This window comes from Stegostoma tigrinum, chromosome 24 (assembly GCF_030684315.1).
Source record: "Stegostoma tigrinum isolate sSteTig4 chromosome 24, sSteTig4.hap1, whole genome shotgun sequence".
NCBI classification, from domain to species: domain Eukaryota; kingdom Metazoa; phylum Chordata; class Chondrichthyes; order Orectolobiformes; family Stegostomatidae; genus Stegostoma; species Stegostoma tigrinum.
In genome coordinates this window covers 24,181,720-24,207,673 of record NC_081377.1, presented here as the reverse complement: position 1 = coordinate 24,207,673, position 25,954 = coordinate 24,181,720, and the positions used below count along the sequence as shown (strand labels likewise).

The 25,954-nt window shown below is 40.5% G+C and overlaps 1 protein-coding gene across 1 annotated transcript in view; it reads right to left on the bottom strand.

The window, feature by feature from the left end:
- clic4 (chloride intracellular channel 4) overlaps positions 1-25,954 on the bottom strand; it is a 142,450-nt gene that overhangs the window by 34,283 nt on the left and 82,213 nt on the right. The window contains exon 3 of the mRNA XM_048558359.2: positions 24,164-24,289. Within this exon, the coding sequence (XP_048414316.1) occupies positions 24,164-24,289 (126 nt within the window). The remainder of the gene's footprint in view (positions 1-24,163; positions 24,290-25,954) is intronic.

Below are 25,954 nucleotides of genomic sequence, written 5' to 3'. Positions count from 1 at the left end.
CCACCAGGGCCACTCAGCTCCTGACCACATCATGGTTTTGGTCCAAACGTTGATAAAACATCTGAGCTCCAATGCTGAAGTGAGAGCATGTGGCATTGAGGACCCTTTGCAAAACTGAAGTCAATGAGAATTAGGGGACAGTCTCTTAGCTAGTTGGAGTCATACCAAACATAAAGAAAGATGATTGTGGCTTTCCAATATCAGTTATCGTAACCCCAGGGCATCACTGCAGGAGTTCTTCAGGGTACCGACCTTGGCCTGACCATCTTCAGCTACTTTATCAATGACTTACCCTCCATCATAAAGTTAGAAGTGTATATACTCACTGATAATTGCATAATGTTTCTTTTATGACAGCTCAGATACTGAAATTGTACATGTTCAAATGCAGCAGGTTGTTTCCCCACTGGACAACTCCGGGCTTGAGATAGTAAGTAAATGCACATCATATAAGTGCCAGGTAATGACCACCAGGAAATAGAAATTCTGCAACAAGGAACTGACTTCCTATGGCCCCAGAGCTTGTCCAACATTTACAAGGCACAAGTCTAGAGTGTGATGGAATACTCACCTCGATGAGTACAACTCCAACAATATTCAAGAGGTTTGAAATCATCCAGAACAACACAGTCCACTTAATTGGCACCTTAACTACCAACAGGAACATTCACTTCTTTCAGTGGTGGCAATGTGTACCATCAACAAGAAATATCATGATAACACCCATTCAAATGAACCTTCCCAATCTTTAGAGGTCAGAGGGCAGCAGATAGATGGGAAAACCACCATCTCCAAGTTCCTCTCCAAGTCATTCACTATCCTGACTTGGAAAAATATTACTGTTCCTTCAGTGCGGTAGGTCAAAATTATGGAACTCGCTCCCTAACATCAGAGTAACTATGCCCACTCCCCTTGAACTGCACCAGTTCATGAAGGTAACCGATCCCCACTTTCTCCAAGACAATCAGGAGGGACAATAACTGCTGGTCTTGCCTGTTAATGCTTACATCCCATGAATGAATTAGAAAGGAGAGCTAAGCAAACTTTGTCAACTTCAATATAAAGGACCACAGGTTATTCACTCCTCCATCCGTCACCCTTCATTCCTCCACCAATTAGCAAAGAGGGCTATGAATTACATACCATCCACACTTCAAAGTTCAGATTCTATTCTCAACACACTGAATTGATTTGTGTACACTCATCAGACTCATAACTTGTGACATTTAACCAACATCAGGCATGATATGTGCCACAATGTTTAAATTCTTTTAATATTTTCAGGATGCTGCCTTATTTGGCTGCAGTGTGAATGTCTTTTCCTGATTCTCTTCTTCACACATAACCATTAGCTAAATTTACCAGAACTAAATGATCTGGAAATTTTAGTTACGACTTCTAGCTCCATCTAATAATGTACTTCAAAGAAGTTAAGAAAATCTCTTTTGTTGATCTGATCTCATCTTTAAATCTTGTGATTATGGGGGTTTTAAGCGTGAAAGGTCCCCAGTGTTAACCAGAAAATTTCCAGCAATTAGCTACACAGAGGCCCAAAGCACTGAACAGCAATTTCAACCAGCTGTCCAGTTTTGAGAAGATTTGTAGCTCAGGTTGATTGGGACACTTTGATTGGGACAACGCATCCATCCTAGGTCAAGCCAAACAGAGACACGCACGAGAATTCCTAGAGGCATGGCATTCCAACTGGAACTCCATCAACAAACACATTGATTTGGAGCCAATCTACGATCTTCTGAGAAAAAGAACAGGAAATGACATCACCAACGCAGGAAATGACATCACCAACCCAAGGAAACCTAAACAGATAAATAAAAAGCGGGACATAACACCAGCGCTTCGTCGGAGGCTCAGTGATGATGTTACCTAGAATGGTGATGAAACGTCTGAAAACTAACCTTCCAGCTCAGCGAGCAAATTCAACCAGCTGTTTTTGGGTCCCCAGAATGAAGATGTAAGTGTTGTGTGCAACGATGGGGTGCAATGCTGTCAACAATTACAGGGAAACTACAAAAACTATGATTACTGTAGGAATGCCCACAGTAAAGAGGGTTCAAAAATCATTAGAACAGAGAAACACCAGAAACGGCCACCCAAAATTGAAAAGGGTGAGAATATACAAATACATGGTGCAATAGGAAAATAAGAGAAATATTAAGAGAGCCATGTAGAGACAACATAACAAAAAATAGAGAGAATAGTAATGTATTTCACAGTCACTCCTGATGGACTTTATCAAATGCCTACTTTAAATCCATATAAAGAATACACAAAGGCATTCTCTGCCCACGACGAATCATTCCTTCAAAATATTAAATATAAATTCATCAAGTTCAGCCTGCCCTTTACATACTTATTGCTGTTTCCTAATCAGCTCTATACTTTCAAGGTGTTCAACTAATCTATGCTTAATTGTCAAGTTCAATAATTCCCTGACAACAGACATTTGGCCAACTATTTTGTCATTTATTGGTTTTCATGAATCACCTTTTTTAAATAGCAGAACAATAGGCAATAATCTGAAACTCCTAGAAGCTAAAGAACTTTGAACATGTTTAGTTAGGGTATCTGCAATATTCTCATCAAGTCCTTTAAAACCTTTGGACAGAAACCATCTGATCCTGGGAGTATGTCACAGCTTAGTGTCATTATTCACTTTGTTATTTTGTTTACATTAGTTTTGGCAAATCCCCGTCACTAATTCAGCATTATATTTCTTAGGGTTAATTTATTATTAAATAATTTTCTTATTTTCATTGCTAATATCATAGTTATTGGTTTTTACGAAGTCTGCATGGCATCTGTAACTGGAAAAAATGTTTATTTTTATATCCTATTCCTACTACTTTCTATAGTTCTTACTATCTGCTTCATTATCATTTTCAGCTCTATGGATTTTTTTTAAATTTACCATAATCATTGCTATTTTTTTCCTATTTTGTAATGCTTTTCCTTTTAGTTTTATGTTGCTCCTTCCCTGTTCAGTGATCCATGGCTGTTTTCCTTTTTGACAATCAGAATCTTACCCTATTTGGACAAAAACTGCTTGGGTTTCACATTGAGTCTTTTCAGAATGTCTCCCAGTTTTGTCCTCTTGCCCAGTGGCAGGCGTGTCCACTTTACTTTATCAGGACAGGCTTTACCTCATTGCATTTGTAGCATTTACTCCCAACTTGTCAGCTTTCAGCTAACTGAGCATTGACCAGGGATTCAACCTTGAGTTTTCAACTTCTGTTTAAGTTGCTTATACAGCACATTTACAGTTATGAACAGTTACTGCCCAGGAACCACTAAGGTTAGCCAACCCAGATATTTAGCCTGACTTAAACAAGATCATTCAAAAGTAATTAATCTTTGCAAAAGCACCACTTACTCTTCAGAGAAACTAATTAGTATTCAAATGGGAATTTTTAGAATAACTTATGATTGAAATTTGTCAATTTAAAAATAGAAGCTGAGTCCCTACAGTTACTTGAAGTGCATGATCCACCTACCATAGAGATGGATATTAATATTATATTATGTTAGACTATTACACAGAAATGTTAACATGGAAAAGTGAGACCAGAAAAAGTCAACTTCCAAAATATCAAGTAATAATGATTGACCGCAATCCCAAAGTTTTTATTGGCATTTTTACTTTTATTTTCAAAAAGTGCATGTTTTTTCTTTTACAATAAGAGGGCCACCCTAGAAAAACAAAAACTGCGAAGTAAATGCAATAACTGTCTGGCAGAGTCCCGAGTGAAGCCCACTAAATGTCATATTTGTAAAGTGTCAAGAAAGCTTCAATATTTAATTTATATTTAAGATATTTAAAAAAGCAATCATGTTGGCACAGGTCCCAAATTTGTAAGGAAGTCAATGGGTAACTTGGGTATGACCTTGCAGAAGTCTTCAGTATCCCACCTACTATCTTAGGAGGCATGGTCCAAAGAGTTCACTGGTTTTAATCTGTTAACCCATTTGAATTAGTTTATGGATACCAAGCACAAGGGCATCATATCAATTCTAAGAAAGGTTTTCAGAGCCAGAGAAGGGAATCTCCATTTGATACCATGTAGCAGAGTTCCACGAGCACTCTTGCGAGTCTGTGAAGTGGCCCAACAACACTTGAAATTCTCCCAGTGATGAAATGAAAGGGAGCCAAGCGTGCTAAAGTCCAAACATTTCAGCCGGAATACTAGACGTTAGTGCTCCTACCAGTTTCAGGTGAATCCATGAAGGTCCCATTCAGTGATCCATATAGAGCAGTCAAGAAGCTTGGGGAAGCAAGTTCAGACAAAGACCCCAGGTTATGGAAAATTCAAAGGCTTTGTCTTGCCAACATAATAATGTAATCCCTCTACCATGAAGCATCAAACTGGTAACATTCTGTCCCTTTGCCACTAACCTGGAGGCAGAGGGTAGCAGTAGAAATAAATTGGGGGAGATGTAGGGATGGCCCTCATAAACCCTTCTGCAACCTGGCTATCCAATACAGAAATACCAACAAACTTTTACTCTTTAAATGCCACAAAGGTGCAGAAAAGTGAACAGATTTAGTTAAACAGCTCAGAGATAAACCAGGATGCACCACTCTAGGTCTACATGATGTAGATGTAAGAGAAGCCCCTCCATTAGGTGATATCAGATTTTGGAGGAGGTTAACTATATTCGAGACCATCAAATGATATAGCATGGCAATGAAGCAAGAGCTCCTCAGTTGTGATTTCTGCCCAGGTCGGTTGGCTCCACAGGGCTTTGTACTGGCTACTGAAAATGCAGCAACCAGAGCTACCTCCCACCTGACACTCCAGCTGGTAGATTGCATAAGTTGGGGAGGTGTAGTGACCTCCATTATCAAGATAGATTTACTCAAGCAGTACTGACAGTTTCTCTTGACTGCCTATGCAAATGAAATAGCCACCCTTTTAAACCCAGATGGGTTATATCCATATCAAGCCATGCCAAAGGAACACGGAAATATTTCAACCATGTTTTCGAAGGTTGCTGAACCAGATAGTGGAAGGCTTACCTAATTGCAATGTGCACCTAGACACCCTCCTAGTGTACAGCAACACTTGGCGAATGCACTTAGATCAATTGGGAACCTTGTTAGAGATAATACAGTTAGCCAACCTGGTGGTCCATCTTGCAAAAAGTGAGTTTGTTAAGGCCGAAGTGATCAATTTAGTGGGTCTAGGATGAACAGCACAGTTTCCCAATCCTACGATAAAATGGGATATTTTAAAGGCTCCTCCTAGGAACGTATGGGTTCTACCAAACATTTGTCCCAGACTTCAGTACAGTAGCCATGTTACTGACAGGCCCATTATAGAAAACAATTGTCAGTAGACTGAAAAGTGCCAGGAGGCTTTTGAAATGATAAATGCCACTTTAATAACTGCAGCTCCAAACTTTACTGAAATTTTTAAAGTAGCCATTGAGGCAAAAAGAAGTTTGTCCTCCATCAGTAAGATGAATCTAGAATGCAGATGCCAGTCAGGTCCATCTCCTAAAACTAAACAGGCATCAGAAAGGCTATTCCACAGCAGAGAAGAAAAGCCACTGTTTATCACTGGCTTTTGCTAACTCTCTCTCTCCAGATATGTCCAAGACATGGACAGAGAGACCACTGCCTAAACTGATCATAACACATAAGCTTTGTGGAAATATTTAAGGTACAGAACATCAGGTTATTTCACTGGAGCTTCTTTCCTCAATGACACCAGTGAGGAATCACTTACTTTGCCAGGAAACTGAATGTGTTTCAAGATGTCCTGTCCAGGACTTAGAGACGCCTGCTTAGAACCAAAAAGCTAATTAATCAAGGCTGGATGAAAGAATGTGTGTGGGTCTTTTTTTATATTTATTGTAATATTTCTCCTTGTATTGAAATGAGAATGGGTCTCGTTATGGCGTTATGCTATGGATCAGAATCTTTAAGTGTTTGTAGAAAATTTTACATTTAATTCCAAGAAGTCAATATGTAACAGGTTGATCATACCATCAGCTTGAGTGAAATATCGGAGGAACCTTGGAGCATGCAGCTTACTGGGAATGTTTGTGTAGTGCACCATTGACTACATCCTGCCGCACTGAGAGGACCATAAGACACTCCAGCAGATTTCATCAATAGGAAGGAATTCCATTCAATCATTCCTACTCAAGTAATGTCTCCTACATGACAAAAGTGGTTCATGTCAGAAGATGAGTTTGGTATAAATTGCATGTTTAAGATAATCAAATACTTTATAAATTGTCACAATGACAGATTAAGATGCCAAATTGCTTGTAAACGCTCTGAACTTTTAGACAAAGCATGTCCTTCTAAACTAAAAAGCAGATATCCAAGCAGAACTGATCACGTAATTTCTAAGAATAGAATTAACTGAGTGCTGAAAGATTCCTTTTGCAAACCCCACAATGTCATATCTTATACTGTGTAAAGGAAGCTTTGAAAGATAGATACTTCAAAAGGCAGAGGTGCGAGGAATTTAATTACCTCATCTCAACAGGAAAATATCTTCTCTGGGTTGTATTCCAGACAGTGGACATGAGTTGAAAGACATGTCTCTGCGTTATCCTTCCAAGAAAATAAAAATAATTGAAACAACTGCAAAACCTATTCTGAGTACATTAATGTGCTCATGTGCTAGTGTGGACTAGTGTGTTGTCAATGTCGCAGCTTGATGACACCCATTAGCTGCTCCTGCACTCCAAGTCGAAAGAAAAGACGCTCAATCACCCTGAGTGCTGGAAGTTGGTCAACAAGCCAATTACTTTCAAAAAGGGAGATAGGGCAAAAACATTTCAGCTAACCTGCAAAGCCAAGAATCTCAAAATCAACTGCTCATCTACCAATGACAAAGTTACCAGTTACCAGTGTAATAATTTCAACCTTTCACCATCTATTCTTCACAAACAATCCGGTGACTGATCCATATATCTTAACCTGTATTCTTTTTAAAACTCCCATCTCACTTCTAATACTTGCATGTGTGAGTTGCAGTAATACTTCTTTTCCCGTTTAGTAACTAGTAAAATTCAATTTTTTCTTTAACTTAAAGAATATTGGTTAAACTGGCTCCTTTTAAAACATAACTGAATTTGGGTCTGGGAGATCGGTATCCAAAAGGGCCGGGATTCTGTTAGCTTGGCCTTGCTGCAATCGACCAAGGGCGCTGGTGAGTAAAGGAGCATAGAACACAGAACATAGAACATTACAGCACAGTACAGGCCCTTCGGCCCTCGATGTTGTGCCGACCTGCCATACCGATTTCAAGCCCATCTAACCTACACTATTCCATGTACGTCCATATGCTTATCCAATGACGACTTAAATGTACCTAAAGTTGATGAATCTACTACCGTTGCAGGCAAAGCGTTCCATTCCCTTACTACTCTCTGAGTAAAGAAACTACCTCTGACATCTGTCCTATATCTTTCACCCCTCAATTTAAAGCTATGCCCCCTCGTGCTTGCCGTCACCATCCTAGGAAAAAGGCTCTCGCTATCCACCCTATCTAACCCTCTGATTATTTTATGCTTCAATTAAGTCACCTCTCAACCTTCTTCTCTCTAATGAAAACAGCCTCAAGTCCCAACACCCTTTCCTCGTAAGACCTTCTCTCCATACCAGGCAACATCCTAGTAAATCTCCTCTGCACCCTTTCCAAAGTTTCCACATCCTTCTTATAATGCGGTGACCAGAACTGTACGCAATACTCCAAGTGTGGCCGCACCAGAGTTTTGTCCAGCTTCAGCATAACCTCTTGGTTCCGGAACTCGATCCCTCTATTAATAAAAGCTAAAACACTGTATGCCTTAAGGGAAGGGAGCTAGTTTGTCTGTTTCTGTCTGAAAGGGTAGCAATTTGGAGTACCTCATGCAGATCCATATTGAGTTGGGGAACCTTACACAGGAGGCTAGTAGCAATAATTTACAACTGTTATTTATCACTGTAAATCCCTTCTTAATACTGAGAGGACACAGCTTGCTAATGGGATTACAAAACAAAAGTTGGAGAAACTAAACACCAGTGTTCCAGCTATTTGTTGTTCCGTGTATCTTCACTATAAAACAGGCTAGTAACTGTTTTAAGTCCACCATCAAATCCTAGAACAACATAGATCAGAGGTAGCCAAACAAAGACAGCTGATTGACTAAGAAGGATAAACTGCACCACACTAAGTATTGGTTTCACCACAGCTGAAGCTTCCGTAAAGATAAGTGTAATTTGGAGTTTTCATGTGCTGTATTGTATAAGTGATAGTCACCGCAAGCTATTGAGGACATAACAATATTGCCATTCAACCAAGTTATGAGTGCACACAGCATATGTACAAACAGCAACGTCTAGGTGACATGGCCAAGAGGTTTAATCAATATCACTGATATAACACTGGTATAAAAATTCACTTTATTAAGTTAAGGAATTTTTTTAAAAATTGAATGTCCATTTTCAAGTCACTATCTGGCAGGTCAAACTACATCATTATCTGACAACACTTCAGAAAAGGAAATGCAGTACAGGTGGCAACAATCTGTTTATCTGTGCTTTTTATCCGCAGGACCCTATGTTCAAATTGAAACCAGGAAAATGAGGTTATAATTGCCTTTGTTGTTAAGGCTGAAAATGAGCTTGTGAAACTATTATGCAGATACTATACCGCAGAAAATGAACTGTATGCAAGCACTAACTGGCACTAACCATACACAGTCTCTCTAACTGACTGCATATCATACTATTCGGAAATCTCATTGTTTCATAGGAGTGGAGTTGAGGCCAATTGTGAGGACAGTTCAGCACTGCACTTAAACTATGCTCGATACTGTGACAGTGTTTCAAAACTGTTCAATTCCAGGCACAATCTTGTTTCGCATCACGGAGCAAGAAACCCATCCTGAAGTAATTTGAAACCAGAGAAAATCAACTGCATTGGCTGCAGTGTAATGTTACATTGCCAGGCACTTCACAGGGCAGGTTTGCAGTTTCTTTCTAGCATTTTGTTGCTGTCACAGAGAAACATTTGGAAGATAAACAGCAGTGTACAAAAATGGCAGGAAAATAAATGAGCTGTTCTGTATTGAACTGTTTCCACGATTGTCTACAAATATTAATTGCACAGATCAATCAAAATGAACCATGAGCACTTACTTCTAATTAAGAATGGCTGCAACGGAGAAGGAATACTGACTATAAAACCCCTGTGCAAAAACTAACAATAAAGATGTTGTAAGAAAGGAATACATGCAGATCAGCCCTATTATTATAGTTGTATGATCTGAGTGCTCATGCTGTTATTGAGAATGTTTGTCCACAAGCTTTTATAGTTTTAAAACAAACCAGCATAACAGAAAAAGTCCCAGAATTCTCAGCAAAATTGGGGATGAAATATCTTGGGAAAGAGATCATTTTTAACTGCAAAAAAGACAACAAGCAAGGTTTTAATTTTGGTTTTTGGAGGGCAAAAATGGATTTTATATATTACACCATTAAGCATTTATGTATTATGGGTATTTTAAGGCTATGAGTAAAATTGTGATGCAGTTCTAAAACCGAAATAATTTTGCTGAAAGGTGAGCAGACTGAACCAACATCCCCACAAATTTTTTTTCATCTGCTCAGGCCTTTGGGGTTCAAGAACAGCAACAGCATCCTGAACTGCAAGTCAACGGTATCAGCATGCTATTGATCCTAATGGCAAATGATATTGAGGGTGTTCGGCAGAAAAAGAATGCAGAAAACACCATCAAAGCCCTTAAAGAATATGCAAATGACTAACATTTGGAGTACCCTGCCTGAAAGTGTGGTGGAAGCAAGGTCAATCAAGGCTATTAAAAATGAATTAGATCATTACCTAAAAGTGAGCCATTTTCAGCACTGTAGGGAAAAGGGAGGGGAGTAGCACTAGGTAAATTGCTCATTCATAGGATCAGTACAGACATGATGGGAAAATAGGAGAGGCAGTGTGTGATGGCATTATCAGTAGACTAGAAATCCAGAGACCAAGGTTATTTTCAATGGTTATTGCTCAAATCCCAGCACAGCAGATAGTGAAGCCAAAATTCAACAAAATATCTGGATTAAAAAGTCTGATGATGATCACGAAACCATTGTCAATTATTGTAAAAACCCATCATTAATGCCCTTTAGGGGACAAAGTCTGCTGTCCTTACCTAGTCTCACCTACATGTGCTTGCAGATTGAGAGCAATGTGGTTGATGCCTAATTGCCCTCTGAAATGGTAGAACAAGTGACTCAGTTGTATAAAACCTTCTGTAAGAGAAATGGAACTGGAAGGATCACCTGACAGTGATGTAGGCAACAGAAATCACAATGGGAAATTCAGCCCTACCATGTTCTCCTTAGCAATGTCTAGTGGACGGGGAGGGGGAGGCAGCGTATTCCCCATATTTATTGATTAAATTTTGAGCACAGTGTCCCAGACAGCACCATCACCAGCCCTGCATGTGTCATATTCCACAGGCAGGACAGACCCAGCAAAAGTAGTAGCGCTGAGGTAGACAATTGGAAGGGAGTAACTGGTGAGTCCTCAACATTGACTCGGATCCCATGAAGTTTCATGGTGTCAGGTCAAACATTGGCAAGGAAACCACCCACTTGATGACCATATATTCCCCCTGCTGCTACTTTACTGATCAATTAATACACTTCCAAGTTAAGCATAACAGTGGAAGCACTGAATGTGGCACAGACGGAGAATGTTCTGAGTGAGCAATGCCAATGTCCAGCATGAAGAATAGCTTAGCCACACCACCAGCATGGGCCAAAGACCTGAATACCTAGAGTGAGGTGAAAGTGATTGCCATTGACACCAAGAAGCCACAGCAAAACTGGAATCAATGGGAATCAGTGGATAAACTCTCCACTGGTTGGAGGCATAGATAGAACAAAGGTAGGCGGGTTGTGGTTGTGGAGTCAGTCAGCTCAGCTCCAGGGCATCTGTGAAGAGTTCTTCAGGGTGGTGTCCTTGGCTAAATGATCATCAGCTGCTTCATCGATGACCTCCCTTCCATCATAAAGTCAGATATAGGGATGTTCATTGATGACCACACAGTGTCTAGCACAGTTCGCAGCTTCTCAGATAATTAAGCTGTTTATATCCAAATGCAGCAATGGCTGAACATTTTGGGTTTAGGCTGACAAAGTGGTACGTAATATTCATGCTACACAAATGCAAAGGAATGACCATTTCCAACAAGACAGAATCTAACCATCGTTGCTTGACATTCGATTGGATTACTGTAAGGCCATAAGAAATATGAACAGGAGTAGATCATTCGGCCCCTTGACCACTCTCCATCAGTCAATAGGATGATGGCCGATCTGACATTCCTCACTTCCATTTTCCGTTATTTTCCCCATAACCATTGAATCCCTTACTGATCAAGAGTCTATCTACCTCAGGGCTAAATATACATAAGGACTCTTCCCCCACAGCTTTCTGTGGCAAGCATTTCCAGAGACTCTCAACCCTCAGAGAATAAATCCCTCCTGTCAACATCAGAAACTGAACTGCATTCACCATGTGAGTACATTGACTACAACAGCAGATCAGAGATTGGGAATTCTGCAGCGAGTAACTGATGCCATAACTCCCCAAACCCTCTATCCATTTACATGGAACATGTCAGGAATGTGATGAAAAGACTGTTCACCCAACTGTAGCTCTAACCACACTCCTGGATAAGGCAACTTGCTTGATTGACATCCCATCCATAAAAGTCACTCTCTCTACCACCAACATTCACCAACAGCAAAGTGTACTATCTTTAAGGTGCATTGCAGAAATTCTCCAAGGAAACCTGTGTCCAATACCAACTAAAGAGAGAAGGGCTACAGATTACCACCAACAGCTAAGCTCCCCTCCAAACCATTCACCATCTTGACATAGAAATATATAACTGTTCCTCAGAGTCGCTGGGTCAAATGGCTGGATCTCCCTACCTAACAACACTGAGGAGCTACCTACATCAGATAGGCTGCTGTGTTTCAAGAAGGCAGTTCAACGCTGCCCTTAGAGATGGGCATAAGTGCTGAACAACCAGCGATGCCCACATCCCTTGAAACAAATAGAAAAAAAGGTCTTGCTCTGTGCTTTAACCATTCTATAATTCTATGATTTACACAATTGATTTTTTTCTAACAATCCAGTATATCCAATGTTACTCAAAAAACTTTCTTTGCTAAAATGTACCAATCATGAACCTATTTGTGAAGTTGTGGTCAAAAAGTAGCATGTGTGAGACAAGACTGTGAAGATTTTCTAGCCCAGCCCTGCCTTATTCCTGTTAAGCAAGTCTGCCAATTTAAACAAAATAATTAAATTACTGTAAAAGCTGCACAGAGGATCTAAACTTTGTATTTCATATTTTTAAATGAACCCAAAACAGATCTGATTTTTCCTTAACTAATCTTGTATTTTACCTTTAGGAGCACTAAACAATTCTTGAAACGTGGTGACAAGTTTCAAAAATCAACTCACATCTCTGTCTTGCAGAATTGCTTAATGTCTAAACACACAAACCTTAGTGAGACTGAAACATTATGGATTGATGATTAATAATCCTGTAAAGAAACCAAACTAAGGGCATCATTCTGGTCATGTCAAAAAATGTGTTTTTATGATCACTGCTCAATTCAAAACAATTGATCTATTAAGAAGGACCATATTTTTCTCTCCTTGCGGAACTTGACAATTCCACCTTTTCTTTTACTGAAAGATTAACTTGTGGGAAATGTTGCTAGCTGTGGCAGTGTTTGTTACTCATCCCTAGTTGCCATGGAGATGGTGGTGGTGAGCTACTTTCTTGAACCACTACTGTTCATTTGGTCTCGGTATCCAAATGATGCTGTTAGGGAGGGAGATCCAGCTGGAAGGTCAGATTTTCTGAGCTATGAAGACATTATGATTTAAGGAAAGTAATATTAGAATGAATGTATCAAGTCAGGCATTCCATCAAGCTGCTGCAAATGTCATTTGTCATTTTGTTTTACAACATTATTCAGAATTAGCTTCTGACATGTTGGCTTCATGTTGGAATGCTGCTCTGATAGGTGAATGGCACTTCATACAAATCACCATACATTTGCTTCAAATCTAGACAGCGAGGGGCAGGAGACACCAGTGTCAACAGAGAAACAGCTAGGATGCTGGCAGCTAACTTCAGTGTTCATAAGCTTGGTATAAATTGGAGCCCTTGTTCCTCATGACTCACCATGGCCCCTGTAAAATGCTCACAAATGAAAATGACCAACTTAATCAGTGAAGTCATCCATAGCTGACAAACACAAATTTTCTGGGCATAAAAATGAAGACTGATGCTTCAAATCAGGCACTGGTAGGCCATTGCCACCTTTGAAAAATTCTCTAAGACAAGAATGCACTTCCAGCCACACCTCGGAATGCAGTATGAGTTGGAGAATGAGCGCAAGGCTGTTCTCAAAGACACCCACAAACACCTTGACTGAAAGTCAGCAGCCTTCTTCCAGTCACTGGCATAGTGCTGCATAGCAGCATTAAGAGAGGTAATAGCTTATGGAAGACAACTACTAAAGGAGTGTACAGGACGGAATATTGACCTTTGGTTGCACCATAAGGAATTGGGCATGTAGCCGCACCACAGGAACATCACAGATAATAACTGCACCATCCACCTCCATTATCTGGAGTTATCATTAGTGGGCAGCACAGAGGTTCAGTGGTTAGCACTGCAGCCTCACAGCACCAGGGGCCTGGGTTCGATTCCTGCCTCAGGCGACCATCTGTGTGGAGTTTGCACATTCTCCCTGAATCTGCATGGGTTTCCTCCCACAGTCCAAAGATCTGCATGCTAGGTGGATTGGCTGCGCTAAATTGTCCATAGTATTCAGGAGTGTACAGGTTATAGGGGGATGGGTCTGGGTGGGATGCTGCAAGGGGTGGTGTGGACTTGTTGGGCCAAAGGGCCTGTTTCCACACTGTAGGGAATCTAATCTAGTCTCTACTAGTGCAAGCTCAGAGATAAGGGATAAGGGTGTGAGAATGTAACGCTCATGTTAAGTGCATTCAGAACAGAGATAAAAGCATGTGAATGTTCACTAACAGCCCTAGCTGATAAAAGTTATTGGTCGGTAAGTACAGGAGGTGAGTAAATTGAATATTGTTTGAAGTTATTTGAATAGGCTATTTGAAAATTCACTGATTTTGATAAGTACTAGGAGTCACTAACTTATTGCAGCGTTGCACTCCAGGCCCTTATGACTTGACTCCTGTCACTGAGCACTGCTGTCAGTTCCTACTCCCTTCTCATCTTGTATCTGGAAGGTCAGCTGCCTCTCCTGCATTCTACCTCCTCTTTCAGGAACCCAGAGTAGAATCACTTCCTTCATGAATGCCAGCATTGATTGAACCAGAATACAGATCCCCTTTGAGATCCTTTTGGATAGAAGTGGTATGCAGGGATATGGGGAAGAAGCAGGAGATTGGCACTAGGTAAAAGAAATGGCATAGGCACGATAGGCCGAATGGCCTTCTTCAGCACAATAACAATCCTGTGTTGTGGCCTAGTTTAAGTGGTGTTAGTCTCTCATGATATTACCCCACCAATCTCACCATGATGCACCCACTCAATCGACAGTGGGTGCTTTACAAATGCAGGAATTATTGAAAAGGGCTGAAAACAGGCAGTTTGTTAATGATTTTGCATCACTAACAAGCTAGCGTTCTTTTTCAGGAGCCATCGAGTTTCACTCCATCTGCAAAAATGACAACTAGAATTTAGCACAATTCATTAAATTAAGACTGCAAATTAAGGTGAATATAACATAACTGTCATTAAGAGGAACTCAGTCTAATCAGATGTCTACGTCACTCATAGTTATATATATTTTTCAGGCTATGAAATAAGCAGACAAGCTCTTGCTGCCTATGACATGATGTTGTTGAAAGTTCAGATGAAGCAATGGGGAGATATGATTCCCATCTCAAGATATTGCCACATCATTGTGATCACCTCTGATCTTTCTCTGCTCCCAGCTGGGAAAAGCAACTTTCGTTCAAACTGTGATTGCATTTCCCAGAATTGCCAGAGTTTGCTGCACTTTGTTAAGGAGGAGTGAAAAATTGTTTTGAATTTACAGCAAAAGGAGGAGGATTTTAAACTAATCATAACAAACATTGACATCACATGATCTATGCACAGCAGCTACAACATACACACTGTGGATCAGCTTTCCAATATCAGACGTAAAATTAGCATTGTGCTATAAAATGTAAATAGGGTATTACCAGTCCATGGCTGACCCCCAACCAGACAGGTTCTTTCATCTACTTCAAAAAAATACGCTATAGTGAAGTGCTATTGTGAAATTCTTTCTGTTTGTGTTAACTCAACTGCATTCATTAACAAAGCCGCTGCCTTGTGTGAAACTAGGCCAAAGGGGCCTCAAAAGGGTTTGTGCTCGACCTCTAGTCAATGCTGGAACAGACGAAAGTGTTGCTACGGCTGGTATCCCTGTGTGAGGGTTCTTGTCCTCTAAGTTCGGAGAAAGTTAGTTTCAATTGTAAGATTCAGGTCAATTGCTAGAGGGGTGATGTTGGGAATAGCATTAAACAGACATTAGAGATGCAAACAATAAAGGAATATCTGTAATTATGGGTGTAATCAATCTGCATATAGATTGGGCAAATCAAATTAGTAACAATACCGTAGATGGTTTTCTGGACTAATACTTTGAGGAACCAACGCAAGAAGAGGACATCCCAGAGCTGGTATTGTGCAAAGAGAAAGGAATAACTGGCAATCTATTTGTTTGAAGCCTCTTAGAAATGAGTGACAATAACATGGTAGAATTCTTCATCAAGGTGGAGCGTAAAGAAGTTGATTCTGCCTCTAGGGTCCTGAATCTTAATAGAGGAAACAAAGATGACATGAGGTCACAGGCTGAGTATGATAGTTTGGGGAATGCTACTTCAAGGGGCGATGGTGGAAAGGCAATGGCAAATATTCAAAGTACATATGGGTGAAATGCAATAAATGTTCATTCCTGTCTGGTGCAAAAGTAAAAGAGAAAGATGGCCGATCCATGGCTTACAAGGGAAATTAGAGATAGTATTAGATCCAAGGAAAATTGGCCAGAAGAAAAAACAACAAGCCTGAGGAGCGAGAGCTGTTTAGAATTCAGCAAAGGAACAATAAGGATTGATTAAGAAAGGGAAAATGTGGTGTGAGGGTATGCTTCTGGGGAACATAAAAACTAACTGTGAAAATTTCTATGGGTATGTGAAGAGAAAAAGAATCACAGAATATTACAGTATAGAAGGAGGCCATTTGATCCATCGTGTCTGTATTGGCTCCCCAAAGAGTTACCCATTCTCCAGTCCTATCTTCATAACTGTCTAACTTGGTGAAGACAATTATAAGGTTTTTACAATAAGTGACAACAAATAGCTGATCAACCAAATATGTGGAGCAAAAACAAAGTTGCTGGAAAAGCTCAGCAGGTTTGGCAGCATCTGTGGAGGAGAAAACAGAGTTAACGTTTCGGGTCCGGTGACACTTCCTGAGAACTGCTGGTGCTGATGTTTTCCCAGCCACCGTCAGTTCTGAGGAAGGGTCACCGGACCCGAAACATTAACTCTGTTTTCTCCTCCACAGATGCTGCCAAACCTGCTGAGCTTTTCCAGCAACTTTGTTTTTTGTTCCTGATTTACACCATCCACAGTTCTTTTGTTTTTTATCAACTAAATACATGTTTTGGTTCTGTGTTCACAAAGGAGGACACAAATAACATTGCCAGGGTTAAGTCAGGGGAACGAACTGAAGGAATTCAGCATAGTTGAAAAATGGATTTGAGAAATTGATGAGATTGAAGGCTGATAAATCCATAGGGCCTATTAATCAAAATCCCAGACTATTTAAGGAAATGGTACTAGAAGTAGTGGATTCCTTGATGGACATCTTCCAAGGTTCTGTTGACTCTGGAACAGTTTCTACAAACTGGAAAGCACAAACGTAACCCCTCTATTTAAAAAGGGAGGCAGAGAGCAAAACAGCAATTATAGGCCACACAGTCTGATGTCAGTAGCAGGGCAAATGCTAGCGTTTATTATAAAATAATAGCATAGCTCTTGAAAAACAGTGGTAGGATCGGACAGTCTACATGGATTTACAAAAGGGATACCATGCTTGAAAAATCTACTGGAATTCTGCAGGGACGTAACTAGTAGGGTTGATGAGGTGGTGCCAATTGATTCCTTTACTTGGACTGTCAGAAGGCTTTCAACAAGATTCCATTTAAGAGATTAGAGTTTAAAATTTAAGCACGTGGGATTGTGGCAGAGTATTGAGTTGGATAGAAAACTGGTTGATAGACAGCTAACAAAGAGCAGGAATAAATAGTTGGCTTTCCAAATGACAGGTAGTGATCAGGGGGGTATCAGTGATCAGTGCTGGCACACTAACTATCCACAATACATGTTAATACTTTGGATGATGGATGCAGAAGACAGAAAACTGACTGGAAAAAAAGCGGGTGCAGAGGTGCTTTAGTGCAAGTTGGACAGGTTGAGCCAGTGGACAAATGCATGGCAGATACAGTATAATGTGGGTAAATGTGAGGTTATCCACTTTGTTAGCAAAAACAGGAAGGCACATTATTATCTGAATGGCTGTATCAAGAGAGAGGAATATATAGTGGGACCTGGATGTCTTAGCACACCAATCACTGAAGGTAAGTATGCAGGTGCAGCAAATGGTAAAGAAAACATATGGTGTGTTGGTCTTCATCGCAAGATAAAGATTTGAGTACAGGAGCAAGGATGTCTTGCAGCAGTTATACAGGGTCTTGGTGAGGCCACGCCTGGGATGTAGGAGGTTTTGGTGTTCTTACCTGTTGAAGGACGTCTTTGCTAGAAGCAGTGCAGCAAAGGTACAGGCTGGTTCCTGGGATGGTGGGATAGATGTACAATGAGGGGCAGAATCAGGATTATATTTACTGGAGTTCTGAAGAATGAACAGGTGGGTAACATATAAAATTCTAACTGGGTTTGACAGGATAGATGCAAGAAGGATGCTCCTGATGGTGGGGGAGACCAGAACCAGGGATCACAGTCTAAGGGTACAGGATAAATGACTTAGGACTGAGATGAGGAGAAATTTCATCAACCAGAGAGTGGCGAGCCTGCGGAAATTCATTATCACAGAAAGCAGTCAAGGACAAAACATTGTTCAATTTCAAGAGGAGCTGATATAGCACTTAGGGTTAAATAGAGCAATGGATACGGAGGAAAAGCAGGAACTGACTACTGAGTTAGATGATCAGCCATGATCATAATGAATGGTGAAGCAGGCTCAAAGGGTTGAATGGCCTACTCCTGCTCCTTTTTCTATGTATTATTCTTTGGAATTATATAATTATAGATTGAATTGAATCATTATAAAGGTCTTTCAGCCCTGACTGGCTACAAGATCACTCCAAATAGGATTGGCTAATTGACTGAATTTGTTTTTCTGTCTTCTTTTCACATACTTGGGTTGATAAGAGTTACTGTGTATTAATTCGTGCTAGCACTATTTGTGTGCAGGGTAAGTGGCATCCTTGACTGACCTACAAATGCATGAATAGCATATGCTAACAACCTTGGATTGGAACTCCTTCCCTAACAGCTTTGTGGGTGTACTGGCAATAAATGAATTAGCATGGTTCAGAACAAGAACTCATCACCTCTTCTCAAAGGTACCTGGGGAACAGCAATAAATGCTGGCCCAGCCAGAGGTGCCAGCAGCCCATGAATAAATCAAAATGAAATAATTTGATGGTCTAAAAATACATTCTGCCTTACACTGACTACTTTAACCATGTTTAACCACTTTTTCAGAAACTAAACATGTTTGGAACGTGTTCTTCAATATATCCTACCATGCATTTAGTCACTCTATATGTCTGTGACAAATACTTGTCCAACAGTTCATTGACTTAGGTCCTATAGTAAAGTTAACTTGAAACCTACAGACTTTACAATTCCTGACTTTTTCAAAGACTCCTACTTGAAAAGATGTGCTGATGTCATCAAGCGTCCACTCCCTCCACCACTGGCACTCAGTAGCAGCAATGTGTACAAGCAATAAGATGCACAGTAGAAAGTCACCAAAAATCCTTAGACAATATCTTCCAAACCCATGACCACTTCCATTTAGAAACAAAAAGGCAGCAGACACATGAGAACTCCACCACCTACAAGTTCTCCTCCAAGACACTCATTATCCCGACTTGGAAATATATTGCTTTTCCTTCACTGTTGCTGGGTCAAAATCCTGGAATTCTCTCCCTAACCACATTGAGAGTCTACCTACTGCACCTGGATTGCAGTGGTTCAAGAAGGCAACTCATCACAACTCAACCTTCTCAAGGGCAACTAGGGACGGGTAATAAATGTTGGCCAGCCAGCACCATGTCTCACGAGAAAATGGAAAAAAGTATCATTGCAGTTTAGTAATTCCCAGCACTCATTAAAATCACTATGTGGATAAGCATATGGACGTACATGGAATAGTGTAGGTTAGAAGGGCTTCAGATCGGTATGACAGGTCGGCACAACATCAAGGGCCAAAGGGCCTGTATTGTGCTGTAATGTTCTATGTTCTATGGTCTATGTAAGCAGCATTATATTATCATTTCCATATCTATGGTCTCCTTAGAATTTCAAATTAATTTAGATGGAAACAAACAAAAGGCAAGTAAAAAATGGAGATCATTGGTGGGATGAGACAACCAAAGCCATGGTCAGAATAAAGAGATTTAAAAGATATTTGAAATCAGGAAGGAAGGTGGCAAGGACCTCTGAAGTGGCCAAAGGAATCCAGAAGGAGAGCTGCAAATAAACAATCAGCTATTAATGCTGAAGCAGAGAATGCAAGCCACAAAGAGTAATAGGTGCCTACCTGGATGTTAAGAAGTATATAATTGATATAAGGAGCTAATGAGAGGTTTTGACAGCATGAAATGCTCAGGTCAGCGCGTCACTGAATGTTAGAGATGGCAGTGGTAATAGAAGAACAGACTATACCTGGGTAAGGAAGTTAGTGAAGAACCAAAGGAAAGGGATCAGCTAAGAATGCTTTGGAGATACCAACTCTTGAGATGGTGAAAGTATAGTCCAAGAGTTTAGTTATGAAGAAGGACAGATAAGTACAGAGGACTATATTGTTATCTTTTGAAAATAAGAACAGGTTTAGCGGCATAGCAAGTGAGTTTGAATTTGGAATTAAGTGGAATGCCAACATTCCAAATCTCCCAGTTTGGGCTGAGGTGACAGATGTGAGGCTGATGGAGTCAACCATAAATTGTACATTTCTTACGTATTTAATTCTTTGCACATGGCAAACGTTAACTGTGGATTCACTTCTGGCCCCTGTGAGTAGTTACAGGTAGAGCCTGAGTGTCTAAGTCACTAGAGTTCGTGCTGCTAAGCAGTAAATCCTGGGTTCAAGTCTACTCCAAAGCACATTATTCAATGACCGATCATTTGTATGTTTAAAAACTTTCACTAATTTGAGCAGTTCCCCTTTGAAATGGACTGCATAATAAGTAATGGTTTTCACAAAAGAATTGTAACAGGAACATCCTGCAACTGTTCTGACTGGGTTAGGAGATGCTTGTTTGATATACTGCACTCTTATAAAAAAAGCTAATAAAAACGTTTGAAGATTGGTTCTGGTATTATCCTTCACCATTAGAGTTTGTGAAGTACAAGATAAAAGCCAGAGGCAGCAAATGCATCTTGAGAAAGAATGCACCAAGGATACACCAAGATATTGTAGAAAGTAATAGTTTACATAAAATACTATCCAATTTGTTGGTGCCATACAGCCTGGACCGGGGACATTAGGAGAAAAGCTCCAGATCTTGAAGGGAACCAACAAATCATTAATGTTTCCAATAGACTGAATAACAATGTCTGATCGGTCATTGAATAATGTGCTTTGGAGTAGACTTGAACCCAGGATTTACTGCTTAGCAGCACGAACTCTAGTGACTTAGACACTCAGGCTCTACCTGTAACTACTCACAGGGGCCAGAAGTGAATCCACAGTTAACGTTTGCCATGTGCAAAGAATTAAATACGTAAGAAATGTACAATTTATGGTTGACTCCATCAGCCTCACATCTGTCACCTCAGCCCAAACTGGGAGATTTGGAATGTTGGCATAGTCTGAATAACAATGTCTAACTGGCTAAAAGTTATCTTAGTAACATCTGTTTGGACATATTATGTCACACCTCTGGGGCAGGCAAGACCTGCATCTTCTAGCCAGAGATGAGGGCACTACCACTGTGCCACAAGAGCCCTCCCTCTAGCTCATGTAACTTGTACCCAATTGCTGTTATGCAATAATTACATCTTTTTAAGATATGAGCATTTCTTATTAAGACTTACCAACGGCTGTTCCTCTATCACTTAATACCTATTTAGGCCCTTAGACACAATCAAGAAAAGATGGATAAATACAAAGTGCTGGAGAAACACAGCAGATTATGCTGCCAGACCTGTTGAATTTCTCCAACACTAGCTGTTTTTATTTCAGATCCCCAGCATCCATAGTGCTTTGCTTTTATTATCAGAAAACTGGAATGGTGGCAACATATTTCTGTTGACAAATATCACACACAGGAGTTTATATATGTAAAGAAGGAAAGAAATCACTGCAGAGGGGTAAACATCTGGAGCTTTAATTTATAAGAAAATAAAGATATGGATTTAAGTTACACCTTTATTATTGCTTAAAAATTCACAGCCAATGCATCACCTAAATCAACATCTATTTTCCTTCGTGTTAGGTATGATTCCAAGATACAAGTCGGGAATGTGCTAGAATGCTCTCCACTTGCCTGGATGAATGCAGCTTCAACATGATTCTAGAAGATTGACACCAGTCAGGACAAAGCAGCCCTCATGAGTGGCAGCCACCATTTTAAACATTCATTCCCTCCATCATTGACGCACATGCCAGCAGTTATGGACCATCAACAAAATGCATTATAGCAACTCACCAAGGCTCCTCCAATAGAGCCTTCCAATCCCTGACCTTTACCGTCTAGAAGGGCAAGTGCAGCAGACCGTATACAAACATCGAAGATAGGAGCAGGGGGCGGCCATTTGTCCCTTTCAGCCTGCTCCGCCGTTCATCACGATCATGGCCGATCGTCCAACTCGATAGCATTATCTTGCTTTTTTTCCCATAACCTGTGATCCCATTCACCTCAAGTGCTCTATCTAGCCACCTCTTGAATACATTCAATGTTTCGGCGTCAACTACTTCCTGTGGTAATGAATTCCACTGGCTCACCACTCTTTGGGTGAAGAAATGTATTTTCATCTCAGTTCTAAATGGTGTACCCCAAATCCTCAAGCCGTGACCCCTGGTTCTAGACACATGCAGTGACCATCATCACCACCTACAAGTTCCTCTCCAAGCCACACATGATCCTAATCTGGAAATACATAGAACATAGAACATTACAGCACAGTACAGGCCCTTCGGCCCTCGATGTTGTGCCAACCTGTGCCGATCTTAAGCCCATGTAACCTACACTAACATACACTATTCCATGTACGTCCATATGCTTATCCAAAATTCTAGATAATTCTCCATCTCTATTCCTTCACTGAAACTCTCCCCTTAACAGTGTTGTGTATACCTATACCAGTTGTTCTGAAGCAGTTCAAGAAGGCAACTCATCATCACCTTCTCATGGGCCCTTAGGGATGGGCAATTAATCCTGGTCTAGGCAGTGATGGTCACATGCTGTGAATGGATAAACATATAAAACATTCACTTTGCAAAGTAAGCTCCCACAGACTTCAGCAGTGCATCTTTAATGTCCACCTGAACTAACAGAAGAGATAGTTCTGGGCTCAATATTGATTTCACCACTTAACAGACTTCTGAGTTCAAAATTGAGTTCAATACCTTCAAATTGTGAACCCATTCCTTCCCTTTCTTTTAGCTTTGCTTGTTACAATTTCTATCACCCTCTCTCGCCACTCCCCGACTCCAGTGGGGCTGTCCATTCTTTCCAGTCTGGCAATTAGCTAAACCATTGTTCTGCCATTCTTACATTCTGATCACCTACTCTGAACCATGGACTTTCAACATCCTTTCTCCTCCAGTACTACAATCCCCCACCACTCCATTCCCCTACCATTGCATTAATGCTGCCCCCTTCACACTTCACTTCAACTCTGAAGAAGAGTCATCTAGACTTGAAACATTAGCTTGCTCTCTCTCCACGGATGCCGACTAACCACTGTGATCTCCAGTAATTTTCATTTCAGTTCAGATTCCAGCATCTGCAGTAATTTCCCCCTAGACAGTTCGTTATCCTACCTGAAGGGCAGTGCTTTTAACAGAACTGCACCAACTCAGTAATGTGTTAGTGTCAACATACTACATATATGTGAGGGCTGGAGTAGAGCTTGAATCTTCTAAATGTACCTAGCTTGGGCAGATGAATATTGCAATCATTTCCTATTATCAGTCAATATCTTTCATAGATATCATTAAGTTTCACATCAACTTTGTTAAAAGCTTGATTAAGAAGCTGTATTACCATCCACCTCCCCTCCCCCAGCCCCACTCCTCTTCCTCTCACCTTCTTGACCTGATACAACCCGTTCATCTTCTTTCCCACCTATCTGTCCTACCCTTCCAGTCCCCACTACTCCCGGCCCGCACTCACTTATCACCACCCCACCTACCTTCCCCAAGCCCAGCCCTCTTCCTTCTATTTATTTCCCAGCTCTTTACCCCTTGCCATTTCTGAAGAAGGATCCTGACCCAAAACATCAACTTTCCTACTCCTTTGGTGCTGCCTGGCCTGACGTGTTCCTCCAACTCCACACTGTGTAGATTTCAAAAGCCTGTCCTGTTGGCATTTACATAATTAGTTGCTTGGCATTAAGATTTTAAACTCACTGCAAAGTTTTTTGTTTGTTTGTTGTGAATTGGTGACCATTACTAAATGGCTTCAGCTAGAAACAACTTTAAATTCTCAGCATTCTTCCGCAATGCCCATAAAATCTAGTTTGACATGATGGTTCTGCTAGAGACTTCTGGGAAACATGAGTTTACGTACTTAAACAGTGAGACTTACTTGGGAGGAGCCAGGACATCTTCAAGGAATTCCTCAATCTTATTGACATCAGTTTTCACTTCTCCATTGAAGGTTATGAATGGGGGGTGTGTTCCTGGAGCAAGATTTTGCAGGTCAGCAGGTTTCCTGTTGATTAGAAAAAAAATGTCATTAGTTCTCATCAGCAAAATAATTGGGCATTCTCAGTACTGCGTGGAATTCATAATGAGCGAACAGAATGCTTACATTATGGTTTAGGTTGAAATTTATGTTTACTTTTTACAAACAGGCCGAGCAAGATTCCCCAGCAGGTCAGGCAGCTTCAGAAGAGCAGGAAAGTTGACATTTTGGGAATCAACTTTCCTGCTCTTCTGATGCTGCCTGACCTGCTGTGTTCCTCCAGCTCCACACTGTATTGACTCCGACTCCAGCACCTGCAATTCTTGTTATCTCCTGAGCAAGGCCCCAGCTGCTTCACGGTGTGCTCTGCTGATACTTTAAACTCTGGCTTCAGACTCAAAATTAGTTAAAACCTGCCTACAACACTGGCCAAGCTTCTCCACCAGTTATCAGCCATTCTTCTCACTGACCAGTAAATGACAAAACAAAAGATAGCGGTGCCAATTAAAAGAGAAAAAAAAGAAAATAAAAAAACTAAGAGAAGTGAAAAGATGATGTCAGATAAAGGACCGGAACATGAGGAAGACAGAAGCAAACAAACTAAAAACAAAAACCGAAAACTCAAGAGATTAAAAGAAGTAGAAAGAAAGATGGAGGAGGCTTGTCACCCTCTGGGAGCAATGATGTTGGCAATATACTAGTATTAGAGAATGAGATATTCAGGGACAGGGGGCAGAAAATCTTTCTGCAGTCAGAAGCATATCCACATGATAACCCTATCACAGAATTGCATTGGAATAGACCAGCAGAATATTAAACTGGGTCTTATATTAACAGAGTGCTGTTGCCTACAAATACGACTTCATTCTTGTAAATTATACAAGCTCCACACACTTAATTTTATTGGAGACTCAAAGCTTTAGTAATCAGCAACTGTCATTGGCTCACCAGTTAAAATTGTTGCTTGCAGCTTCTCCTGCCAGGAAATCTGCTGTCACAATGTGTCAACATTGGCCTATCGTGCTCCATTCTCACACATCCATTGCAGCCCATCTTTAACCAATCTGTAATATCCATCATCCAACCATAACTAGGTAGACCCTTCTTTCTACTGCCTGCTACTTAACCCTCTAAAAAAGATCACTGTAGCTTTTCTGTTCTGATTAAATGGCAGAAATAGTGAAATTTTCTTGGCCACATGTCACTTCTTAAGAGTTCCTTTTGCTTTTACTATTTCAAGTGCTTCTTCATTTGATTTTATTCTATTTATGGAGCTTTTGAGTACATGTCTTAGCATTCACATTTGACAAACTTCTATTTTCTTCCACCAATCTTTAATTTTTGGCCAGGCTTCTGAGGCAGACAAGGAAGTAGATAGAATGTAGTGTCTCATTAGTGTTTCTCCTTTGAAAGAAGTTTGAGTTTTCTTGGCATTAATAAAATGCTTCATCTTCACAAAATTAATTGCGCCTCACTCTATCCTTCTTCTAAATTTTGCATCAGATCTGCCATTTCCTGGTCTCACTTGTTCTAAGTAGAACATTCAATTTTGTCGAACAATCAATTTCATCTTTTTCATGGTTGCATTCATTCTATATTCTAAAATTACAGATTTTATTAGATCTATGATATTTTGCTGGGCCTCTGAGCATACTGCTTGTTGTGCTCTTGCCTCTAATTTTGACCCCTGGA